The sequence below is a fragment of the Pelodiscus sinensis genome, chromosome 27 (assembly GCF_049634645.1).
Source record: "Pelodiscus sinensis isolate JC-2024 chromosome 27, ASM4963464v1, whole genome shotgun sequence".
Lineage (NCBI taxonomy): Eukaryota > Metazoa > Chordata > Testudines > Trionychidae > Pelodiscus > Pelodiscus sinensis.
The window spans coordinates 8,616,522-8,641,656 of NC_134737.1; the positions used below are offsets into that span (position 1 = coordinate 8,616,522).

Consider the following 25,135-nt stretch of genomic DNA (forward strand, 5'->3'; position numbering starts at 1 on the left):
CACCTCGTGCAACATCCTAGCCCCGCAGCGGCACCGGGGAGAGGCCCAGCGTGGCGCTGTCTGAGAGCGGAGATCCGCCCTCCCGCTACTCACCTGCCTTCCCAATCTGCACAGCCAGGCGGGTCAGCTTCCCCTGCAGCACCGATTTCTCCTTCTTTGGGACCTTCACCTTCTTCTTCTCCTCATTCTCCACCCCTTCCTGGCTCTTCAGGGGCTGGATCTCCAGGGCCACGCCATCCTGAGTTTTAGCTACAGCCCGGGGGGCAAAAGAGACACAGTGGGTGAATGGGAGGGGCAGTGGGGGAGAAGCTTTTGACGCCATTGACAAGAGAGATGGTGGAGGGAGAGAGAGAGAAACCTAGAGCAAAAAAGACTCCCCGCCTCCCCCGTGTGCCCACAACCGGCACATACTAAGGTTAAGGCCTACACAGTCCCAGAGAGCCTGCCCCACAGAGCAAGATGCTGGTACAGCTCATGGCATCTTCTCTCCCTTGCCCTCCCTGCCCCACTTCCCAGGTAAAGAAAACGTGTCCCTACTTGGCTACTCCTGGGGAGGAAGGACAACCTTACTAAGTTGTGGGGCTCCTGGGCTCTATTCCCAGCTCTGCCAGTGGGGGCAGTCTTGGGCAAGAGTCCCTTTGCTGCCTCAGTTTACCCCTCTAAAATGCAGCTAACAATACTTACCCTGCAGGGTTGTGTTAGGAGAATTAATTTGCTAAGTGTTTAAGTCCTTTGAATACAGGATTATCGGAATAGCCAGGCTGGATCGGATTACAGGATAATCCAGGATTGTGGCCAGAAGCACAAGCTACTTTGGAGGAAGGTGCAGGAATCCCTACCGAAGGTCATTATGAAATACCTTGATGTTTCCTCCTAGCCCCCACCTGAAGCCACTTTACGCCCTGAAGCATGATAGTTTAGATCCCTTCCAAAAGGCTTGGTCATCTTTGATTGTACATTTTATAACACCAGATAATCATCATGAATGTGCTGTGCTTTCTGGAATGCTGCTAATCACTCAGCCTCCAAGAGACAGTGGCAATGAGTTCCACAAGTCAACATCACTCTATGTAACAGTATTTCCTTTTCTCTGCTCCCGATTTAGGCATGTGCCAAGGCTGATCTCCAACACCTTCGCGGAAACTCTGTGGAGTCACTTTACGACGCAGACAGCATTCGAGAGGGTGGAGTGGAGGGGGGAGTTAAGGATTGGGATGGAGACTGACTCACTAATGTAGAGGAGTGAACCGACTCCTTTACCCTCAGCCCTCTGGGATCCAGCCCACAAATTTCTTTGAATGGATCTATGCTGGCCTACATTAGCTGAGTATTTGAACCCCAAAAGCCCCAACACAACAGAAAGTTTGTGTGTGTAGAGATGAGTAGAACATCCCACCAAATTAATAGAAGTTATTTGGCTTCTTCTCAGTTCTTGGGTCATTTGGGTTTTCTAAACTCAATCAGAAAGCAAGGCTTTGCACAGAACCAAACCTGGCTATTTCAGAGCAAATTCCCCTTTCTAGTCTCCAGCAAAGTATTACAGATTCAGAAGAACTCACACGGTTGCTCCAAAATAGTGAGCTCCATGGTTAGGACTTACAGACAGGACAGAAACAGGGGGAAACCCCCCCCGCCCAAAAAAACAAAACCCCCACAGAACACCCAAAATAACCCGACATGTCAGTTTGGAAGAAGGAAACGCAAACTGCTGAGAGAAGAGAGAGAGAGAGAGAGAGAGAGAGAGAGGTGGAGAAACAGATAGGTGCAGAAATGGGCTTCCTCTACACAGCCTGGAAAGAACAGTGTGAGAAACATACTGGAGAGTAGACGCTCACTTTGATTCAAAAAGGCCATGAGAAGAACAGGGTGTAACAGTTGCACAGGTCAGATCCACCACCGATCCAGGTCTAGCCATAGAATCAGACTTGCAGGGGGGCAGCAGCTCTTTGTGCTCACAGAATTAAAACCCCAGCCTCCCCCGCCCGCCTTTTGCCATCGAGCGCTCTCCTCACTAGGCTCCATGTTCCCAATCAATCATCCAGGCACAGCAGAGGGGAACCGCTGGCTGCTGTACTGTGGAAAAATCCCACGTGATCGATTTTGCATGAGTACAAGGAGGTGGCAGAAACTGACACCACAGATCAGAGACAGGGGAGAACCATCCAGGGCAGATCTGGTCCCAATGGTTTATTCTCCATCGGCTATATCTAGGCCGATGTGAAAACACCCTAGCCTAGAACAATGAGGCTTCCCTGCTTTCACCTTCCTTGCCCCACAGATCTCACTGTGCTGATTTTTGTTAGACTTTTCTCCCAAAAGAGGCCAGGTTGCCTCATGGGACACAGAATAAACCATCATCTCCCCTCTCTGCACATGATGAAATCCCCCCCAAACTCTACAATGAGACCTCTAGGCTGTCAGAGGGGGCTACACTTCCAGCAGCACAGACTGTGGGGTTGGAGCCCGGCCCCTAGTTGGAGAGGACGGCTTGGGGACAATGTTTCCTGTAATTTTTTCCATCCCTGTGCAGAATGAATTTTGTTCTGTGCACCGAGGCATGTGCAAATGTGCACCACCCATAGAAACACAGGCTGTGGGAAGTAGTGGGCACTCTGCTAATCAGCTGGGCAGCTTTTGAATCTCTCCTGGGCAGCCACCCAAGCGCTCAGCTTACAGGGAACGCTGCTCGGGGGTAAGAAAACGTGGAGGTTAGCACTGTGCGGACTGTTACACCCTCTTCCAGGACAACAAGGCGAGATTCCCGCTGCAGCGGCGAAGAGCACAGACTCATGGGAAGAAGGAACGAAGGAGGAATGCTCGGTAGTTAGTGTGGTGCTGGTTCAAAGGATGGAGAGAGGCTGGTTACCTTTGTTGCGATTTTCAGGGGCTCCTGCTTTTTTACCTGTTCAGACAAAGAGAAAAAGGGTGGAGCGCTGAGCACACGGTTCTTGACATTAACGTCCAGGCTGGCGGGATGCCCTGGGTGCGCTCTACGTTGGCACTCACATGCCAGGAATCCCGCACACCACACAGCAGCAGGGCTTCATCGAATTGTGACCAGGACTCAGGCGGTGAAAGGTGCCTCCCGCCCCTAACAGCCAAGGAAACTAGCCCACCTCTTCCTGCTGCTGTAAGGAGCGTGTAGCCATGGGGAAAGGGGAAGCTTCTGTCAGAGGAAGTCACTGGGGACAGAAGAACATCAGGCGCCATGGGGGCTCGGTTCTCTGCTCTGCCACAGACGACGCCCCGTGCCTCTGTTTCCCCATCTTTGAAATGGGGAGATACGACTCCACTTCTCCCACCTGTGGTCTCATCTCTTTAGTATGTGAGCTCACTCCTCCTGACCGGGGCTGCCTATGTGTTTGTACCGCACCTCGTGCAAAGAGGACCTGATCTCAGCTAGGGCATGCAGGTGTGGCTAGATGGAACGTAAGGCCACTCCGAAAGGATCCACTGTGAGCATCCAGTCCGAGCTGCAGAACACAGGCTGGAGTTCCACCCAGTGGCTTCTGCACTGAGCCCATAACTCCAATTTGAGGTGGAGAAGTTCTTTTAGACCCACACCCAATTTCCGGCTACCACAACACTCCATCTGGTTAGACACCTCATTTCCAGTTACCGCAGCACAGATTTACTGAACTACTTTTTTTCAAGAGTTTGACTGTTTGTCCGTCTGCTCAAGAACTCCTAAATGGTAAGAGCTAGGACCACCAAATTTGGTAGCCAGCTGCCTTTTATAGCTTAAACCAAGGTAAGGATTTGGTTATGCCAGGGAAATGGGATGTGCCAGGAATGGGATTGCTTCCCATAAAAAAAGACAATCAGCAGGCAGGTAAAAGGGGCTGGCTGGGAGGTGCCCCCGACCGCATCCAGGACTGCCCCCATCTCAAACCTCCTACCCCAGGTGCTTTTTAGGGAGGGTGGTTGAAGTTCCCCCCCTCCCATTCATACGGGGACATCGCTGGCTGTTCCCCTTCATTAGGGAGCCAGGAGAAAGTTCACTGTTTTCTGCATTCCTCACTCTGGCTGAGGAGCGCTGGGGCAGATGAACCTGACTGTGCCCAGCCAGGAGGACATGCCCCTCTCCCCCTGCTGTGCTTGCTGGAGCTGCAACGGCCATGGGGAGGCGCTTTTCCCCTGGCCCCAAGCTGCTGCAGTGAGAGAGGGCTGGGGAGTTCTCTTCCCAGGGCAGCCTGCAGCCTGAGCCCCTCCTCCCCAGCCCCACCCCAAAGCAATGATTCAAATGAAGCCTGGACATTTTCATTTTATTTTCCAAAAGACAGCGATGAACGGCGTTAAGGACCCGAGCAACGCCGGGCAAATCTTCTAGCAGTCTGCTAACGGAACAGTCCTAGACTTCGTTTGGAAGCTCTTTTGAGGCAGGGGCTGTCTTTGTTCTGCCCATGTACAGCGGCTAGCACAATGGGCCCCAGAGCTGTGAGTATGGGTGCTCCTGTGGTACAAAGAAGAGCAGCTGCAAACAAATCCGCATGGCAGGACGAATGAGTGCCGCCTGGTGGGTCCGGAGCTGGGGCTCTTTCCCCGGACACCCTCCCACCCAGTGACACTGAGAGGACTGGGCCCTGAGAAACACCCCCCTTGGTCCACGCACCCCCTTGCTGTCAACATGTGTGGGCCGCAGCACACGTGACGTCAAGCCAGACTTCACCTGTCAGTCCATGCGGCAGTCCAGGGACGGGGAAATGCCAAGTGGCATTTAGGACACAGCATCAATAAACCGGGTGCCACTTCCTGTAACAGCGGGAAAAACGAGGCCCAAGATCGTGAGCAGGAGGGATTCCCCTGCAGACAGGCGCTACGGGAGCGTCTGGCTCACAGGAGGGGAGACTCTACCGCATCCTCCGTAATCTTTCGGACAGGCGTTGTCCGTTAGCATCAGAAGGGGAGATCCCAGCATCCACTCTCTTTTCCTAATCCCCAGAGGGCTCGCCGAAGCGGGGTGGAGAGCACAGAGGGCCTGTTCCGCTGATGGCCAAAGAGGGAGCATCGGCCTGCTTTGATGCATTGGAGAGGGTCCAGCGGAGGGTGACCAAAATGATGAGGGGGCTGGAGCCTATGACCTATAAGGAGAGGCTGAGGGAGTTGGGTCTATTTAGTCTGCAGAAGAGAAGAGTGAGGGGGGATTTGATAGCAGCCTTCAACTTCTTGAAGGGAGGGTCCAAAGAGGATGGAGAAAGGCTGTTCTCAGTGGTGACAGATGGCAGAACAAGGAGCAATGGTCTCAAGTTGTGGTGGGAGAGGTCCAGGTTGGATATTAGGAAAAACTATTTCCCTAGAAGGGTGGTGAAGCACTGGAATGGGTTCCCTAGGGTGTTTAAGTCTCGGCTTGACAAAGCCCTGGCTGGGTTGATTTAGTTGGAATTGATCCTGCCTTGGGCAGGGGGCTGGACTTGATGACCTCCTGAGGTCTCTTCCAGCTCTATGGTTCTATGATAAGCCACATACCTTCCACCACTGACACCTTTGCCGCTACCCGGGAGCAAGGCGGAAGCAGATATTTTGGAACCTAGCACCCTCAGTTGGTGTAAACTGGTGTCGATCCTGGACTCCCACAGACCAAAGCTGGATTTACAGCAGCTGGGGGGGGCTGAGTCACTGTCTGATTTCGGCGTGGCAGCACAAGCCCAGGAGAGTCGAGTGACCCCCCCCCGATCTGCTAGGCACCAAATGACACAGGCACGATGTGCCCGCGGGCTGTGTTCCCGCTCGGCCCCCCGTCTCTGTGCAAAGGCAGATGTGAGTAGCACAGCTGGCATGTCTAGGGAAGGAGGGGGGCAGTCACTTGTCCTGAGACGGGGAAAACACCCACGTCAGAGAAGGTGGTGAGTGGAGGGAGTTTTAGACTGTATGGGAGCCCTGCCGCTCTCCCCTCCAACTCCAGCTCCTGAGAGAAGGTTCTCCCAAAACACAGGGATGCTTTGTCTTGGTACCGCCAACCTGGCAGGGATGCTGCATTTATTGAGCTGCCCCCAAAGGCCACTGTGCCTCAAGGCGGCCCCGCAACACCCCCAAGATGAGCTCCTAGATCCTTCAGGCAGCCCGTATGGCGAGCGGGGCGTGTGTGGGTTGTCTCGGGGCCCTAGAGGCCTCTCAAGGGAGGCAGCGCGGTTTGGAGCCATCCGTGGCTGACAGGGGCTGGGGCGGAGGGAGCGGAATGAGCAGCAAGACGTGGGCGAGGTGGCAGGGAGGCGTCTGTGGATTCTGGCCCAGTCGATGCTGTGTCGGTGAGCGGCACACCCTGCTGAGCTGTGCTCTTCTCTCGCCCCACATGCTGCCGCGCCTCGGCGTGCAGTCAGCATCCAGAACACAAGGGATTCGGACAAGGGCACTGATAGGCGCAGTGTGCCCCTCCCGTCACCTGGCACCAGCCAACAGAGAGGCGGGCTAAACCCTCTAATTACAAGGGCCCCCGGCTCTTAGCTGCAGCAAAAGGGCAGCCAAGACGGGAATGAGTCCAAGGTTTGCAATGTAGTGTGGGGCAGGGATTCCCCCGCCCGCCGAAGTCAGGAAGCTGGGAGCGACCCTCCGCCCGCAGGAACTCCTACAGCAGAGCGAAGCAAGTCAACCTAGCCGTCCTTCCCCTCCCACACTGCCAGGTCAACACTTGGGGGAGGGGAGTCGGTCTTTGGATGAAAACGAGAGAGAAAACAAATGGAGAGAAAGAAAGACGCTGCGGGTGAAGCTCGAGTGCTGGACTTTCTGGAGGACATGGACCATTCCAGCTATCTGTCACCTCCCTCCACGGGGTCAGAACAATTGTGACCCCACTGCCAACCTCCTCACCAAAGCCAGCCCTCTGATAGAAACTCCAGAGTCACTCTCATTCTGCCTGTCAAACCCTGCCCCGCACAGGCTCCCGAGCTGCAGCGGGATGGAGACAGAGCGACGAAGGGTGAGTCACAAAGGAGGCACTGGAAGGGGAGCCCAAGCAGAGGCCCCCAAACACGGAAGGGGCCTTCATATGCTGTGCGTTCCCTGGACTCGCTGCATCATGGCCTGCTGGTGGCAGAAGTGGGATCCCCAGCTTTGTCTCCCAGGCTGTGTCTACATTGCACCCCTTTTCCGGAAAAGGGATGCAGATTAGACACTTCGGAATTGCAAATGCCGCGGGGGATTTAAATATCCCCCGTGGCATTTGCATTTACATGGCTGCCGCTTTTTTCCGACTCAGGGTTTTGCCGGAGAAAAGCGCCAGTCTAGAAGTGACATTCCAGAAAATAAACCCTTTTCCGGAGGATCCTTTATTCCTACTTTCAAGGAAAATCACGTCTAGACTGGCGCTTTTCTCCGGCAAAACCCTGAGCCGGAAAAAAGCGGCAGCCATGTAAATGCAAATGCCACAGGGGATATTTAAATCCCCCGCGGCATTTGCAATTCCGAAGTGTCTAATCTGCATCCCTTTTCCGGAAAAGGGGTGCAGTGTAGACACAGCCCCAATGTTTATAGGCCCAGCTTGGAACTCTCACGAACAGGACTGTGTGTTCCTGGTCAGCCATGGCCACAGCTGACTGCATTCCAGGAGATGCTTCCCAAAAAGAAAAACCTGGGCTCCCGAAGAGCTCCTTACCTTTCTTCACTTTTTTCTCCTCGTCACCTTCTCCCGCCCCCAGAAGAGTGAAGATGATTCCTGTTTGCGAGTTGATGCCCACGGCTGTCACTAGCATGCGTCCAGAGCCCTCCATCACATGGGTACCTGGCCAGGGGAATGAAACATCAAGGGAGATGGGAAAATCAGGAGGACACCAAATGAAATGAATAGGTAGCAGGTTTAAAACAAACACAAGGAAGTATTTCTTCACACAGTCAACCTGTGGAACTCCTTGCTAGATGATGTTGTGAAGGCCAAGTCTTTAACCGGGTTCAAAAAAAAGCTAGATAAATTCACAGAGGATAAGTCCATCAATGGCTATTAGCCAGGATAGGTAGGAATCATGTTCCTAGCCTCTGTTTGTCAGAAGCTGGAAATGGCCACTGTTGGCAGACAGGATACTGGGCTAGATGGACCTTTGGTCTGGCCATTCTTATGTTCTTAAGAAGAGACGTGAACAAGTCGACTTCCAGAATATTTTAACACAAGAAACTGCCTCAGGGGAATCCGGCACGGTGCCTGTCACTTCGGGGTCATGGATTCAAATATAGCCCAGGCCAACAGAGCCCCAAAGTTATTCCTATAACAATGGCTCCTCGGGGCCTCAGTTTAAGTTACGTAAGCGGATCCCATTCCAGGTTCTCATGGAACAGGCATCGTCATCACAACTGACCTCTTGTCAGCAGAGAACCCAAGGAGAGAATGGCCCGAGAGAGAACCCCCCACTAGAAGGGGTCCCATCAGTCATGCTAGGTCCTCCTCCCCAATCCCCATAGAAGCCACGTGCCACCGCAGTACAGAAACCTCTCCAGGGCAGGGTGGAGACACTGGCCAGGAGCAACGCGCAATGGAAGCTTGGCTTTGCTGCTGCCCATCCTGCCCCTGCCCCGGAAGGGGATTTGCTCTCCAAGGTTGGCTGCCCATCACCTATATTCGCCCCTCAGGAGAAACCAAGCCCATTCTTGGCCTGTCCGGTAGCTGCGGGGCCACTCTACAGGTGCCGTGCTAGGACCATGAATGGATGGCAGAGATCAGGCCCTCTCCTGCTGTCCAGGCTCCAGGGATGGGCACGCGGAACGGGGTCTAACGTGAGCCGGCACTGGGAGGGTACCAGGACGGCATAGTCTGAACGCCAAAGCAGCCAGAGGTTAAGTAGCTGGCTGGGGTTTCCAGCCCAATCGAGAAAGGCTTGGGTCACAGGTCACCTCTGGAGGCCTCACCTGATAGCAGCATGGGGTCTTTCTCCAGGGATTTCTTGACCTGGTCTGACTCCCCGGTCAGAGAGCTCTCGTCGATCTTCAGATCGTTACCTTGGATCAGGATCCCATCCGAGGGCAGCAGATCACCTGAGAGAGGAGGGAACATGTCACAAAGCTCGTCCCTGCCCTTTTCTCAGGCCGGTGTCACGGAGATCCCCCAGGGCCAACGGTGGAAAGAGAAGACAAGACGCGAGCAGGCACCGTGCTGCCTGTCCAAGCCCGTCCTTATGGCGTAGCTGTGGAGACGAACTCCCGTGGCGGGCAGGGATGGACAGCACGGGGGGGTGGCTGACTGGAGAGCACAATGAACACATAATCCAAAGCAAAAACAACCCGGCGAGGCCCGCTGGGTAAGTGGCTGCAGCACAAAAGGCCCGCCACAGAGCTCAGCGTAGCACCAACCGCTGCCTCTGTGCATGAGGAGCCCAGGGCAAAAGTTGGCTAGGAGAATGGAGTTAGAGTCAGAGACGCCCTCCTCCCGGGATACCCACCCCTCTCGGTAGGGCCCTACCACAGTCACCATGTATTTTGGTCAATGTCACAGGCCCGGGGTTTGAAAGGTGGTACATTTCGTGATGCAGCTATTTAAGTCAGAAATGTCACAGCATTGTCACTGGGGGGCTCGTGCCCCAAAAAGGAGTTGTGTGTGTGTGGGGGGGGGGAATTGCAAGGTGATTGTAAAGGGGTTGCACTATTCCCACCCTCACTTCTACGCTACTTCCTTCTGCGCGGCTGCTGGCCAAAATTCCAACCACTGCTCTCCCGTTGCCCAGCGCTGACGGCAGTGCAGAAAAGGGTGCCAACGTCCCGACCTTCCTGAAACCCACCTCACGATCCCCCTGCAACTCCCCTTGGATCAGGACCCCCCGTTTGAGAAATGCTGCTCTCCCTCGGGAAAGCTGCCTGGTATCTGGGAAAAGCCCACGAAAGGACTGACTTTGTGGGAGGACACCAGATTTCACGCGTTTCGCGTGGCTGTGAATTTGGGAGGGCCCTACTTACAGGTCAGGACTGAGGTGGGCTGGGACAAGTGGGTATTGTGTGTCCGGCAAAGAAGGCAGCAGGAGGCTACGTTTCCACTGCAGACAGCTCCATGACTGAACGGACTCCAGGCGGGAAGGGGAAGGTGCGAGACAGACACAGGAGCGGGGAGGAGTGTCTACACTGACAAGCTCAGCTCTCTGCCCACCGCGTCTTCCCCTGCCACTCACCGTATTTGATCTGCGCGATGTCGCCCACCACGATCTCGGCCACGGGGATCTGGATCACCTGCCCCTTGCGGATGACCGTGAACTTCTGCTCCTGCTCGATGCGGCTCTGGAGGCCCCGAAACTGCTTCTCTTTGCTCCAGTCGTTGAAGGCCGTCACCAGCACCACGATGATCACCGAGAAGAGAATGGCTGCCCCCTCGATCCAGCCGGCCTGCGCCTCCCCCTCGTCCTCCGCGCCCGCCGTGGTTTGGCCGCACACTGCCGCGGGGCAGGAAGCACAGAGGAAAAGTCAGTCCCGCACGGGACAGCTTGGTGCAGCTGTCAGCGTGTGGCACAGCTGGAAGGCCTACGTACAGACACATGCCTTCTGTCCCTTTCTCCCACAAGTCACCCCCTTCGGTGTCCCCTCCCCTACGGGACAGCCCACTGCCCATCCAGCTGTTTCTGCACAGCAGTTATTTCGGCAGAGGCTGGGCAAGCCTTTGGAGCAGCGGCCTGGGTCTAGCCCCATTTCTGACATGCCCTCTCTAGGCGTCACCATCGGGACGAGTCACCAGCTCATAAGAACATAAGAACGGCCGTACTGGGTCAGACCAAAGGTCCATCTAGCCCAGTAGCCTGTCTACCGACAGTGGCCAGCACCAGGTGCCCCAGAGAGGGTGGACCGAAGACAATGATCAAGCGATTTGTCTCCTGCCATCCTTCTCCAGCCTCTGACAAACAGAGGCCAGGGACATCACTTTCCCCCACTGTTATCCCAGTTTGACACTTAAAAACAGCCAGTGTCTAGAGCTTGCGCCCCTGCCCTGGACCACAGAATGTCAGGTCCAGAGGCTCATTGCTGCGGGGGTATCAGGTAACCCATGGGGGTGCTAAGGCAGCTCCCTGCCGGTCCTGCACTGCAGACTGTGCTGCGCCTCAGAAGTGGCTGGCAACAGGCCCAGCTCCTAGATGGGGGGAGAGCGCCCAGGGTTGCTCGCACTGCCTCTGCCCTAAGCACTAGCTCTGATCTCCCATGGGCTGGGAACCTGCTGCTGGCTGCTTCTGGGGGCAGCCTGGTCTGCAGTGTCAGGAGAGGCAGGAAGCTGCTTTAGCGCCGCCCCCCTCCCCCCCCGCACCCCTGACCACTCAAAGTAAACCCCTCCTGCCCCAGCCCTGACCCCTTGCAAAGCCGGAGCCCCCTCCTACAGCCCAAAATACCTCCTCGGCCCCACCCGCACTCCAGTCACGTTATGTTGGGTCGCGGCATCAACAATTTTCTTCAACTGGGTCATGAGAAAAACAGTTTGAAAACCGCTGCGCTAAGGAACAAACCAGCAACCCATGCACACGAAGCAAGCTCCATTACTGAGCCCCTGCGGAGAACTTTGCAACCCGTAACCAATTCATCCTCACAGAGCAAGGCCCCGGCTTACAAAGGCTCAATGAAGTGCCTTGCTCCCTCCCCCCCACACCACCCAGAGGCGCCCCCTCAGAGCTGGAATTAAGAGTATGGGGGCCAGACCACCCACCTCCGCCCACGCGCCAAGGACACGGACAGAGGCGTGACCGAGACAGGACAATGATCATGCAGTAGGATGAGGCGGTTCGGGGGGCCATTTTGTCTTATCTGTGGTGTGTGCCTGTGCATGGCGATCTGGCCGGGCTAGGCTATACAGACCACCGCTAATATCGAAGCAAACGAGTACGTATGCTGTGGGGGCTCAGTGGCAGACAGAGCCTTCGCACACACAGGTCAATAGGAACCCCAGCATGGATACATGACAGGCCCCGAGAACCTGCTCTAGACACAGCGCGGCACAGCCAGATGACCGGCTGCAGGCTCCTCCTCCCTGAAAGCTTCCGGCGCTGGCGGGAAGGGGCCCGCTCCGAGTCCTGTCAGAGTCAATGGAGTCACTCGCCCTGCCCTGGATGGGAGTCGGATGAGGCCACCGAAAAGGCAGGACTCGGACCAGCTGGACGGAGGGCCCCCCCAGGCTGGTCTGTTCTTTGGGGGGCACAGCTGCAGTCACACCAGCAAAGGCCTCCGTTTACCTAGATACCCTCCACACCAGTATGCAGACCAAGCCCCAGGCACTCCATCAGCCAAGCCCCTCCTCTGCTCTTCAGCCTATTGCTCCTGGAGCCTATTTCTCACGGGGTCTCCGATTGGGATGATTTTGCTCCCTCCGGCCAAGAGCAGAATTTGTCCCCGCCCCTCTCCTTTCTCAGCCCATCCAGCCAAGCCTGCCTAGTTTCCTTGTGTGCGGAGCTCTGATTTATTTCCATCCATAAGCTGGTGCAGAGACACACGATGGGAGACAGGCTGCAGCTTCCTCTCCCCTCTAGGACAGAAACTCAGCTCTGTTATCCAGTGTGCAAAGTCCTGGCTGCCAAACCCCACCACGCCCTAGAGTCTCACAGACAACACCCGGCACCCTTTAGCAGCAGGGGCTTTCAAACTTTGTTTCTCAGGACCCAGTTGAAGAACACTGTTGAGGCCATGACCCAACATAATTTGACTGGAGTGTGGGCTCCGGGGTGGGGCTGAGGGTGGGAGCTTTGGCCTGTAGGAGGGGACTCCGGCTTTGGTGGGGGTCAGGGCTAGGGCAGGAGGGGCTTATCTTGAGTGGCTCCCACTCAGCAGTGCAGCTGGGGGGCTAAGGCAGCTTCCTGCCTCTCCTGGCACCACAGACCATGCTGCCCCCGGAAGCAGCCAGCAGCAGGTTCCCAGCCAATGGGAGGGCAGAGCTGGTGCTCGGGGCAGGGGCAGGGGCAGTGCATGGAGCCCGGTGCGCTCCTCTCGCTCCTCCCCAACAAACCAGGCCTATTGCCAGCTGCTTCTGGGGCGCAGCACACTGTGCAGTGCAGGACAGGCAGGGAGCTGCCTTCGCACCCCCACTGCTCACCTGATCCCCCTGCAGCAACGAGACCCAGCACCTGAGATTTCACCCCCCAATAATGGGTCACAACCCACAGTTTGAAAACCACTATGGCTCATGCCGCTGACTTCCCCTTGCAGAGACTACAACACTCAGAAGACGGCTCTCATATCTTTCTGCATAGCCTAAACCAGGCATGTCCAAAGTCCGGCCCGCGGGCCAATTGCGGCCCGTGTTCCGGTTTAATACGGCCCCCCAGGTAATTTGGCAATATCTATCTTTTATGGCCCCCAATGAATCCATATGTATTGAGATGAATACATTGTAAAATCTCAGTTAATGTCAGTTGGTCTAAATCAGTTATAAATATATTTGGACACAACATGTATACTTGGTGTTATGTTCCTGTTCATATTTTTTGAACTTAAAAGTTGACAGACAACCTTTATTACCAATAATATGTAATGTACTTTACAATGTTCCTGACATATATTTCAGCTTCCTAGATTTTTTTTTCCATCTGGCCTTCAAATATGAAAGGCAGAGTGATTTAACACCTGTTTAGATTTGTCATCCATGTGACGAAATGAAAAGTATGCCGTTTGCAATAAACTTTGCATAAAATAGTTAATTTGCATTTAATTTTAATGGTTCAAAGAATGTCAGGCAAAATGGTCGGCCCTCACGCATGTTCACTTCATCAAATCTGGCCCTCTTTGAAAAAAGTTTGAACACCCCTGGCCTAAACCATCTCAGAGCACTCTCCAGTTCCCTATTACCAGGCGTCTTCACCCTCCACCCCTCAGTTGCAGCTGCTTCCAAGGTGGAGCCTGGATGGTGTTTAACAGGGCATTGCACTAAGTGAATCCTGTATCTCCCTGACAGTGCAAGGGGCAGGGAATTAATGTCTATGTCTTAGCCACCCTTTTTCTCTATGGGCCTGCCCGAAAGCCCGTTCAGGGTTCATGGGAAGCTTTCCATTCGCTCCCACAGGCTTTGGATCAGGTCACAGATGTTCAGGTGTTCTGCCTCACCCAGCACTGTAGCATCTAGCTGCCCAGCGGGAGAGGTGTGCGGAGTAGGGATGTTAAAATGCGTCGATTTTGTGGTAAATGTGTTACCACTGAAAATTTCAGCGGTCACATGTCTACACACAGCAAGGCAGGTGGGAGCCAATGCTCACAGGGAGCTGGCTTTTAAGCCCAGCACCGGCTCCCACTTGCTCCCACCTTGCTGCCTCAGATACAGAGGCAGCAATGCGGGAGAAGCGGGGGGCTGTGTATAACTGTGAGGGTTAACCGGCGAGCTCAGGCTTAGCCAGATACTCAGGTACATGTTCACATCCCTCATGCTGAGACTGGAGGGAAAGCAAACGGGCAAGAAAACAGTCAAGATATCAGCTGTATGTTAGAGATCTCAGCTAGGGGAAATCTGTCAGAGCACGTCTACACTAGGAAACTATTTTCAAATATCCAAAATTGACGTAACTCCCGATTTAACAAAATCAAAATAGCGTGACCCCATTACGGGGAAGCCTCAAAATGAGTCTGAGGCAGGCGCCGTAATGTGGACGCGCTACCTCGACTTAGGTCCCCAGGAAGCACTGGGGAGAAATTTGAACAACTCTGGGGAGTCGTTATTTCGAAACAGCGGCATCGGAGATTCCACACTCCCGCTATTTCAAAGTAACTATTTTGAGATTAGCGTTATTCCCCGAGGAAAGCAGGAGGATAGATTTCGAAATAATGGGCTTGGTCGTGTGGACGCCCTGCTTATAAATTCAACATAAGGGGCGTTATTTTGAAATAAAGCCCGAGTGTAGACCAGGGCACAATCAGGTTGCATGTGCGCTGAGACAGGGGTAGGGAGGGCGAAGGGAAGACCAGATCCCCCTCAACTGGTGCAAATCCACTGACACCGTTGGGCCAAATCCCCAGCCGGTGCAAATCCAGATAGCTCCAGTGACGCTGGTGCAACGAGAGTGTCCCCAGTCAAGGACGGAGGCCAAAGGGGAAGCCTAAAGCAGCGACCACAAAGCCTTCTCGGGAATGCACGTGAAACAGCCCAGGGGATACAACAGAGCAGCTCCTGGACTGAACGTTCCCGGGGACTCTGCTCCCGGCCCGCCCACCCTGCGGCAGGGCACTCACATTCGTTGTCGCCGCCTGGCGGGTGATAGAACGACAGGCCCAGGGAGATGATGGCTGCGATTTCCAAGATGATCAGCGTGACGTCCTGAAGCGCCTCCCAGACTAACTGCAGGAAGGTCTTGGCCTTTTTAGGCGGGATGAAGTTCTGGCCGAAGACCTGCCTCCGCTTCTCCAGATCCGCGGGGTTCCCAGACAAGCCTGGAGAGGGAGGCAAGGAGGAGAGGTGAGGGGAGACAAGTAACCTGCCACCCCAACCCCTGCAGCTGACACATCACCCTCAGACATCCCTGGATCCCTTCGTTCTCCAGCACTTTCTTCGGGGTTTGGATCACAGCCTAGATCAGGACCCATTGGGTTGGGTGCCATACAGACTAGGGATGTGAACAGGTAACTGGTTAGCTGGTACCGGGAGCAGCTCCCCACCCATGGCTCCCTGCGGGCGGACAGCTGCTCCAGCCTCGAGGGGGAGCCCGGAGCAGAAGCCAGCCACCTTGCGCACAGTGGGGCCAGGAGCAGGAGCCAGCAGCCTGAAGCACAGGGGGTTGGCAGAGGTAGCCGGATCCCACTTAACTGATTAACTGGGATTTTACATCCCTAGAGACAAACCTTGTCCTGGACTGAACAGGTAACACAGATGGGGGGGAAGGGAAAGAGTCAACGAGCAGGGATGTGTCCTGCCCAAAGTCACTTTGGATGCCCCACCCACCAGTGTTCCCTGTAAACTGAGCGCAGGGGCGGCTGCCAGGGGAGAGTCACATGCCACCCAACTGATTAGTAGAGTGCCCAGCGCCAGCAGCGAGTGGTGCACAACTTCATATGCCTTGGTGCACACAACAAAATTTATTCCACACACAGATGGCCAGAATTAGAGGGAACATTGCTACCCACTGGACTGCACTGCTGCTTTATTCTGTTACCCCCACGCAGGTGCTTTTCTGGCCGGGCCTCCCCAGCACACAACAGCAGAGGGCGCTCCGGCCCTGAAACGATAAGGCTTCCCCCAGCGGCAGCAAACAGCACTGATTTGCAGGGAGGTTACAAGTGCCCGAGGTGCCCTCAGGGACCAGCCAGTCCAGCTGGGGCCAGGTGGCTGATTTCCCTGGGATGATGCAGCAAGAGGGAGACCTGGGAATCCCCTCTACGTTCTCCATGACCTCAGAGGCTGGCCTGGGACCCAAGAGCAGGCGGAGGGGGTCATGAGGCCAGAGGGTGGCTTTACTCTGGTTCCCAGCTGTAATCCCCCCACAGCACGGCAGGCTGATCCGGGGAGCGTGGGCCTGGTGAGCAAAGGGATGGGAGAGGAGGAAGCCACCAATAGCCGTGTGCAGGTGTGACCCGAGGGAGCATCCCTACATGTATGCCCAAGTGGCGAAGACACGCTGGCCGTGCTGTCTGCGCTCGGGCTGGGTAGGGGACTGGGCTTCGAGGCTGATGACAGTGTAGCTCAGCAATGGGCAACTTGCAGCCCACGGGCCACATGCGGCCCACTGGGGCTCCCTCTGTCTGTCCCCCTCCTCCGCGTGCCTCTGGCACACTGGGGCACGGGAGCTTGTACTTCCTACTCCTCCATCTCCCTCCTAGCACTGTTGGGGGAGCCGGGAATCTGCTGATTCAAGCTCCGGCCCCAGCCCCTCCCCCAGCTGGAAGACCACGAATCAGCTGTCCACAGCTGTTCCAGCACGGAGGGAGGGGGAGAAGCGGGCCCGGAGTAAGCACTCTGACAGTGCTGGCAGGAAGGAGGAGGAGCAAGTAAGCGCAGGGCTCCAGTGTGCAAGAGGAGCATGGGAGATGGGGGGCAGAGAGAGGGTTCGTGGGCCACAGGCAGCCCACTAAGACAAAGGAGGGCCATTTGTGCAGTCCACTCTTGGTTGCCCATTGCTGGTGCAGATGTTCAGGGCCCAGCTGCAGGCCGGGCTTTCAAATCTGGAACGTGGGGAGAGTTTTGGAGCCCGAGCTCCATCCCGAACCCCTGCCCCTCTTGCACACTAGCTCTTTTTTGAAGCCTGTTAAAGTCCTGGCCTTCACTACATCTTCTGGCAAGGAGTTCCACAGGTTCTCCACTGACCTGCACTTCGGGGCTTAGCACTATAGGTGGGCCTATGACGTGCAGGCGCACCCTCCGAGATGTTCGGCTGGGACCCAGCGCCACACAAAGCTGGGAACAAGGGAGACACACGCAGACGCCAGTCGCCAAACCAAACGGTGGAGAGAGAGCATTTGATCCTCATCACCTTTCCGCCACTGGATCCATGTGCCAGCGAAGGCCAGCCGGTGCTCGCTGGCTTGTTTCCGCGGATCAGAGCAGGCTGCTACAGTATCTCCCTCTGGATCATAGGGGAGACGGCCACTGCCGGAGCTTTCTGCAGCCCCACCAGTAGTCGTCGTCTGCCAAGCATGTGGCCAGCAGATACCCCCCGCCCACAAAGCCTCGGGCAACCAGATCCGGGTTGCACCCAGCTTCCAGGCAAGGCAGCCGAGTCTCCAAGACATCACCCCTGATTTCTTCAGCCTCCTAGTCAACCAAACCCAGTTCTCCCTGGATGTCCTGGTGTTTTTCCCCTCTCTCCTAAGATCTTTCCCAGGGGAAGCTGGGATTGTTCCCTCCGAGGAGGCCTGTGACGGGGGAGGGAAAGTGAGTCAGATGCCAATGTAGATTCAGCCCCGTCTGTGGGCAGATGCTGTCGGGCAGCAGTTCCCAACTGGGATCTGGGGGTCCACAAGCAAGTTTCAGGGGGCCTGCCATGGTTGGCATCAGACTCACTAGGGCCCAGGGCTGAAGCTGAAGCCTGAGCAACTTAGCTCGGTGGTGCCCTAGGAGCCGCTCCTCCTGCCAGCCCCTACTGGGGCCTGAGCAGAAAAAAAAGTTGGGATGTGGAGGGCTCGGAAAGAAAAAGCTTGAGAGCCCCCTGCTGTAAGGAAGAAACGAGATTATTCAAAAACCCTGACCAGCAGCTTGGAGAGAGATCGTGAGTCCAGCTGCTGCTGCCACCAGTCTTACCCTGGTGCAAGTCCCTGGGTCAGACCAAATGTCCATCTAGTTCAGTGTCCTTCCGACGGGGGCCAATGCCAGGCACCCCCAGAGCGGATGAACAGGGAATCATCAAGTGATCCCTCCCCTGTCACCCATTCCCGGCTTCTGACAAACCAAGGCTAGGGACACTATCCCCACCCATCCTGGCTAATAGTTAAAGTCCTGGCCTTCACAACATCCTCTGGCAAGGAGTTCCACAGGTTGTCTGTGCGCTGCATGAAGAAATACTTCCTTTTGTTTGTTTTAAAGCTGCTGCCTATTAATGTCATTTGGTGATCCTTCATGCCTATGTGCACCAGAATGAAATCTCTTCCTCTTCTCCGTTGGCATGGAGAGTCATTCGTGGTAAGAGGGCTGGGTTAAGGAGAAACCCCCAGGGAGGCTTGGCAGGCTAGCCGGATGGCTAGAACCCCGGCTGTCCAAACGCCTTGCTGGCATAGAAGGAAACTCAGCTCACAGCTGGCTGTACGTTGAGGTGCTCATGGGGGTCCCCGCCACTGCAGCATGTGGCTGGGCAGCGAGGAAAGGAAGGTTTCACGCTCCCCCTTTGTGTGTGACTGGGGCCCAGATGGGGGAAGTCTGGAGCATAAACCAGAGCTGAGCCCAGCCCTCGGGCGCCAGTCTGGTGCCGCCATGCCAGGGCCATTCTGCCATCACAGGGCAGAGGAGTTGTCTCCCGGGGATGCCCCCCACCCAGCCCCTTTAATCAGCATCGTGCCAGGGTGGACTTAAATGAAATCGACATTTATAACCCTTCCTCCCCCCCCACACACACTAGCTCCACCTTAAAAAGCTCCGGGCACGGCATTTTCCACCTTAAGAGTGCCCCAGCCAGGTTCCTGCCAACTCCCGAGATGCACCAGGCCGGGGAGGTTGGACTCCGAGCTGCAGCCACTTGGATGCGCCTCCCCTGCCATGCGGGCTAGGGCTGAGCCTAGGTGCTTGCACAGGGAACGGAGAACAAAATTCTCCCCTGCTCCCCAGCGGCAACCACCTGCAGGAGATGGGAGGGAGCAGAGGCTGGAGGGGGGGAGAGGGGAGGGCAGGCGAGGGAGCTCCCCCTCCGCAGCCTATCACAGGCTGGCTGGCCCCACCCGGACCCAAGGGAGAGTGAGGCACATGGCTGCAGGAGGAAAGCCGGGCAAATGAAGTCATGCCGGGTGTCCCTGCAAGCCTGCCTGGGAACGAGCCCCGCCCAAAGACTCTGGACCGGACGGAAAATAATGGGGCGGTTTGACTCACTGCGGTGTCACAGCCCAGGGACTGGGAGGGGAGGATGAGCACATGCTCCCCAGTGCAGGGGGGCAGGGAGGAATGCCAGGCCCATGGAGTCAGAGAACGAGGCCAGGCGCGGCCTTTCTGCCGCACCCAGCCCTGTGCCATAGGAAGGGGGGCCAGCCCCACTCGTACACTGGCTCTGTACCAGAATGACAGCACCCCACAACGTGGCCCTGCACAGCAGTCCCCCCCACACAGCCTGGGTCCACCAGCTCCTAGGTTCTGCTCTGCCACAGGGCACCCCATAACTCACCTGGGCCTGCCACCACTCCCCCCCACACAGACTCCTGGCTCCAGGAAGAGAGAGCGCCTCACAGCCCCGCTGTGCCACCCCCCTCCCCCCAACCCGGCTGCATGCCACAGGGAGAGAATCCCCCCACCCCCAAGTGTCCGTAATGGTTCCCCTCAGTTGCTGGCATGAACATGCACTGGGGAGCCAGGTGTGTCCCCCCACGGTTATGCCCAGGCTGGCAGATCCTCTGCCCCTCTGCCCACAAGCTTCCCTCATATGGACCGCAGCAGGTGCCGGCCCATATTCCAGTCAGTCCCCCACAATCATCTTAACTGCGTATCCCCTGGCCTGGCTGGCCCGCGCACACGCAATAGTCACCTGCCTCTGCACCCGCCTGCCTCTCCTCACAAACAACCCCACCCTCGGGTTCGGCCGTGTTCCTTCTCCTCCCACATTCATGGGCCCACTCAGATCTTATTCCGCTCGTCTTTCTCCTGCCCCTGTCCCTTTCTCCATGGGGCCAATTCACCACAGTTCTGGGAGTAGAGGGGCCGACAGCTTCCACAGGTGCTCAGGCAAGGTGTGGGGGAGACAGACTCTGAGCTCCGGAAGGGCAGGACCTCGGGTAAAAGAGGGGCTGGGGGCAGGCAGCCCTCAGCACTGCCCAGACTGCAGCACTGGGGACCCCACCTCCTCCAACCTCAGAGCCCTGCAAAGCATGCGGCACTCCGGCGGTGATTTAAAGGCCAGAGGCTCTGAGGGCTGCTGCTCTTGCAGCAAAGAGCCCCAGGCCTCTTTGAATAGCTGGGCCCCAGGGCAACAGCCACTTTTGCCCCCCTCTGTCGGTAGGCCTGCCTGGGGGGCAAGCAGAACTGCAGAGGGAGTGGAGCTGCCTTGCCTACGGTCCTGAAATAGTGTAGACAGGAGAAACAAGGGCTTTGAGCCTATTGTGGAGGGGGCTTGAATGGCAATTTCTCTCCCCTGGGACGCAGCATCCCCTTTCCGTTCTTCCAGGCTGGATGTGGCTCGCCTTCCCCAGGTGTGTGTGTGTGTGTCTCTCACACACACACACACACACACACACACACACACACACACACACACACACACACACACACACACACACACACACACACACACACTCCTGATCTGCTTTCTCCCTCTCCTCCCCCTCCCTGTGCTCTCGCACTACAGGCTGTGGGCACCGGAAAGGTGTCTCGGGGCTTCTCTCGTCTATTCCCCATGCACCATGGGGCTGCCTGACGCTGCATTGCCGGCAGCAAGACGTGCCTCTTCCAGGGAAGCTGGGGCAAGGCAGTTGCTGGCCAAGCCAGCCTCGTGCCCACGGGGCCCCCATTATGGGCTGGAGGCTGCATGGGAGAGAGCAGGCCAGGGAGAGGGAAAGGAGCCGTGATTTCAGCGAGCGAGCCCAGGCTGGATGTACTGACATATCCCATCCCACAGAGCAAGGGGCTAATTCTGCAGCACGTGGGCGGTGGAGGAACAGAGGGGCGGTGGCCCACGTGCCTATGAAACACCCTGCAAAGGATCAGGAGGAGTCCACTCACTGCCGCAGGGGGACTCCTCCTTACCCATCCCCTCCCCGATGCGCCCTCGCCTCCACATCCCCTGACAGTCACCGGGTGGTTGGCTCCGGTCCCACCACACGGGACTGCTGGCCAGAGCCCTGCTTGGCTTCAACACAGAGAGGCCAGTGTGCGGAGATGACTCAGGAGGAGGGTAGATGGGAAGGGCCCCCCACGGGGCATAGTCACAACCGAACGCGGCTCCACAGCGCAGAAGAAAATGGTCTCCCGGCGTCGTCCCTTGTGGTAGAGGGGACAAGGGATCCTTCGCTGAGGCTGCTGGGTCAACAGCTCCTCTGGTTCTTTAGCGCCCACCCACAGAGCCCCCATCGGGCCCTCTCTCAGTGTTGGAGCGGTCACGGAAGGAGTTGCCTACGCCCTACGGCAACACTTCGGGAGACACAAACCTAGCAGCGAGCTCTTGGCCGGGGGTCTTTGAGCCCGCAGGCTCAAGTTCCAAAGGCGATGGTTCCAACCGAAAGCAGCATAGGCTCTGTGTGACGGGCCCCGAACGCTCAGCGGTCCTCTCTCAAAACACCCTTTTGCTGAAATCCACGATTCAAAACGTGGGGAAACTGGCCTTGGCTGTAGAGACCTCGATATGCCAATGCGGCCTTTGCCACTAACACGTTGGGGACAAGATTTAGCACACAGAGATGTTCTCCAATGTTCCAGCTGATATTTTTCGTTCTCGTGCAGAATAAATGTTGTGGTGTGCACCAAAACATGTGTAGGTGTGCACCACCAGTAAGAACACAGGCTCTGGGTAGCTGTGGGCACTCTGCCAATCAATCAGCTCGAGCTCTAGGGGGCTGCCCAAGCGCTCAGCTTACAGGGAACACTGATGTTCTCCCTGCCCCAAAGTGCCTTGTGTTGCAATGCAGGGAAGAGATGTGATGCAGGAAGTGATACACCCTAGACTTGGATGTTCCCTGGCTGCCAGAACTCAGCAGTACTAGGAGCTGCCTGCAGAGAGCTCCTCTATTTTACATGTCTCAGAGGACACCTTGTATCGGCAAAACAGTTTTTGTAACTTCCTCCTAACTGGAGAGGACTTTCCATGTTAATCCTAGGGCTTCCACACCTCGCTGCTGCTGCACCTCCACTCTGACCCGCAGCTCTCTGGGGCATCCGGTCCTCGGAAACCCCACCTTGCTCTTGGTCCTGCAGCTTAGTCCTGGTCCCCATGCTCGGCCAGGCCAGAGTCCCTTTGGAGCAGAAGGATCTGAGAACAGCCTTGGTCATCATGCCCTTCTCATCCCGGCCAAAGTCACAAGCCCAGGGGCTGCCCCCAAAGGTGGAATAAAGATCCAGAGAAATGTAGGTCCAGAAACAACCAGCACAGCCACCTGTGGGCGAACCTGGTCTCATCCCTGCATCCTGCTGATACTGAAGATGGGCCCACGCTGTGGAGGAGCTCGAACTCCCCAGAAGTTGCAAGGCCCAGCCCATGACACAAAACACGGCCCAGCTGCAGAGGGGGGACCTGAATTTCACGCATGCGCAAAGGGGCGTGGCTCCCAGGAGGCTAGTTCAGGACTCCCCCCCTCCAAGGCCTACCCTGGGGGTTGCACTGGCATGGGGCACAGGGCGCAGAGCTGGACCGAATGTGTATTGTCAGAGAAATTCCTCTTTCGCAACCGCCTGTGGCCGGCACAAATGAATTCCTGGTTCCTGACCAGCCATGACTTCCCCGAAGCACATGCAGGGCCCAGCCCGTTGCTGACTCGGGCTTCTGGGCATCACCGCCATATCAACATGCCAGCGCAAACCACCACCTCTTTGCAATCAGCAGGTGAACCAGGGGGCAGCTCTAGGGATGGCTTCATAAAGGGAGGCGGGTCCTGAACGTGGCTTAGCCTGTACCTACCATACAAAAGTAAACAAATGCTAGATCTAGGCAGAGGCTCCAGTAACTTGGGGGGGGGGGGAGGATTAGACATTCCATAGGCTGATCATATTTTTTGTAAATGGCATGCTCCCCCATTACCAAGGATTATTAATGGATTTGCATTGCTGTAGCATCTACAAGCCCCATCTCGAAGAAGGAATATTAAAATGCATTTAATTAAGTAAACGTGTAACCACTGAACGTTTACATGCAGGAGGGTGGGGGAAGCCCCCGTGAACCATGGTGTTCCTGCCTGCCCCCCGCGCTGATACCGGGAGCCTGCATGTAACCATGGAGGTTAACCAAGGAGCCCATCGGTTAACCATGTACACGTTGACATTTTCACATCCCTATCACGAACCAGGCCCCCCATGGTGCCAGGCGCTGTACAGACCCAGACGAAAGAGTCCCTGCCCAGAGACAACAGATGGATACTGATCGGGGGGGTAGGGGGAGGCCTCAGGAATCCATTTCAACCTTCACTGAGGAGCCAACGCGACACCCCTCAGGCTGGGTTTTCACAGGTGCTGAGCAGCGCTCCCTGTACGCCGGGCGCTTGTGCAGCCATTCCAGAGCATTTCAGATGCTGCCCAGCTGACTGGCAGAGCACCCCCACACGCTTTTGTTTCACATTGCGCACATGCCTCGGTGCACACAAAAAGTTATTCCACACATGGATGGAATAAATCCACACGTGGATGCAACAGATTAGAGCACCTGCAGCTCCCATCAATTTCAACTGGCACTGTGGGCGCTCAGTTCCTCCTCAATCCTTAGTGTCCCAGGATGGGCTCTCAAGCACAAAGGGCCCCCCAAATCGGTGTTTTCAGGAGTTGCCACTGGCTTCACAAAGCTGCCAGGGAGGGGAGTCCATTCCCTTCCCGTAGCATAGATTTCTCTCTGCAGAGAGCATTACCATTTACTAAATATATCACACTGGGCCAGGGCCTCCAGGGTCCCTGACCAGCCACTGAGGTGCTATTATCTGGATGAATCAAGCTGTGCGCAGGCTCTCTCTCTCTCGAGGAATGCACAGAGGAGGTTTACTGGGAGGCCACCGGGCCTGAGGGGAATGGCACTGTGATAGTCCCCGAAGCTGCTGCGTTTGGTTTCCTCCCCAGCCCAGAGGACATGCCTCTCGCACCAGGGCCGTCAATCACGTAAAAAAAACGTGTTGTCGCCGGCAACCAGGACGGAAAATGTTCTCTCGACCCTGTCGAGATCCAGAAGTGAGAGAAGAACAGGAAAAAAAAAGGGACATGTGGGAGGATCACAGGAAAAGCAGGGAACTTGGAAAGACAGAGGGATGCAGAGCTCCAGCCTTCAGCCTTTGCTGTAACCTCGGCGCCGGGTGATGGGAGCAACGGATGGAAAAAAAAGAAAAAAAGCCAAGTGAGAGCAACACCAGGGCTGCGTGGGATGGAGGGATATGCAGGTCTGGAAACAAGGAAGAGTCAACAGGCAAAGAGACTGAGGGAAATAGGACAGCTGCCTTTCTACTCTTCCCTGCAAGCAGAGCACCGTGTAGCATGAGGGGTGTAGCCCTCACCCCCCCACATGTGTGCACTCACTGTTTGGCACGGAAAACACATTCCTTTGTGACACGGATTTGGCACTGCCAAACAGACCGCGCCCCCCCCCCCCTTCTCTGATTACATCTGTGTTGTCTTCCCTCCCCCCCCCCCCCCACACCTTCCCGTTCCCAGTCACAGCTGTGAAATGCGCTAATCCAGCACTTACACCACAAAACGAGAGTGCTAAGAATAACCCGCAAGTATTCGAAGTGGAGAAAGACAAAGCCTGGATTTCAAAGTCTTGCCCTTGCTAATGCAGCTGCCATCTGCGCCCATCCCCTCTGCCTACCACAAGCAATAGCCAAGCGTATGCAGCCCAGTTCCTTCTGGTGCCTGGGAATCCTTGACCCACACACTTCCCTGGTGTGAAAAGCCACTTTCCTTGTCTGTTCCTGCCTTTCCTCTGCTAGGACCACCAGCTACCCAGCGTGCCTTGAAGCTGTCCTGCCTCCT

General features: G+C 56.1%; 1 protein-coding gene across 5 annotated transcripts in view; it reads right to left on the bottom strand.

The window, feature by feature from the left end:
• ATP2B4 (ATPase plasma membrane Ca2+ transporting 4) overlaps nucleotides 1–25,135 on the bottom strand; it is a 119,910-nt gene that overhangs the window by 43,661 nt on the left and 51,114 nt on the right. For 3 of the 5 annotated variants that reach the window (XM_075910017.1, XM_075910013.1, XM_075910015.1), the window contains exons 3-8: nucleotides 15,091–15,288; nucleotides 10,080–10,337; nucleotides 8,830–8,955; nucleotides 7,589–7,714; nucleotides 2,867–2,902; nucleotides 94–249 (exon numbers count right to left, since the gene is read on the bottom strand). In XM_075910017.1, coding sequence (XP_075766132.1) covers nucleotides 94–249; nucleotides 2,867–2,902; nucleotides 7,589–7,714; nucleotides 8,830–8,955; nucleotides 10,080–10,337; nucleotides 15,091–15,288 — 900 coding nt within the window. The remainder of the gene's footprint in view (nucleotides 1–93; nucleotides 250–2,866; nucleotides 2,903–7,588; nucleotides 7,715–8,829; nucleotides 8,956–10,079; nucleotides 10,338–15,090; nucleotides 15,289–25,135) is intronic. The other 2 variants (XM_075910014.1, XM_075910016.1) reach the window with 1 other exon arrangement.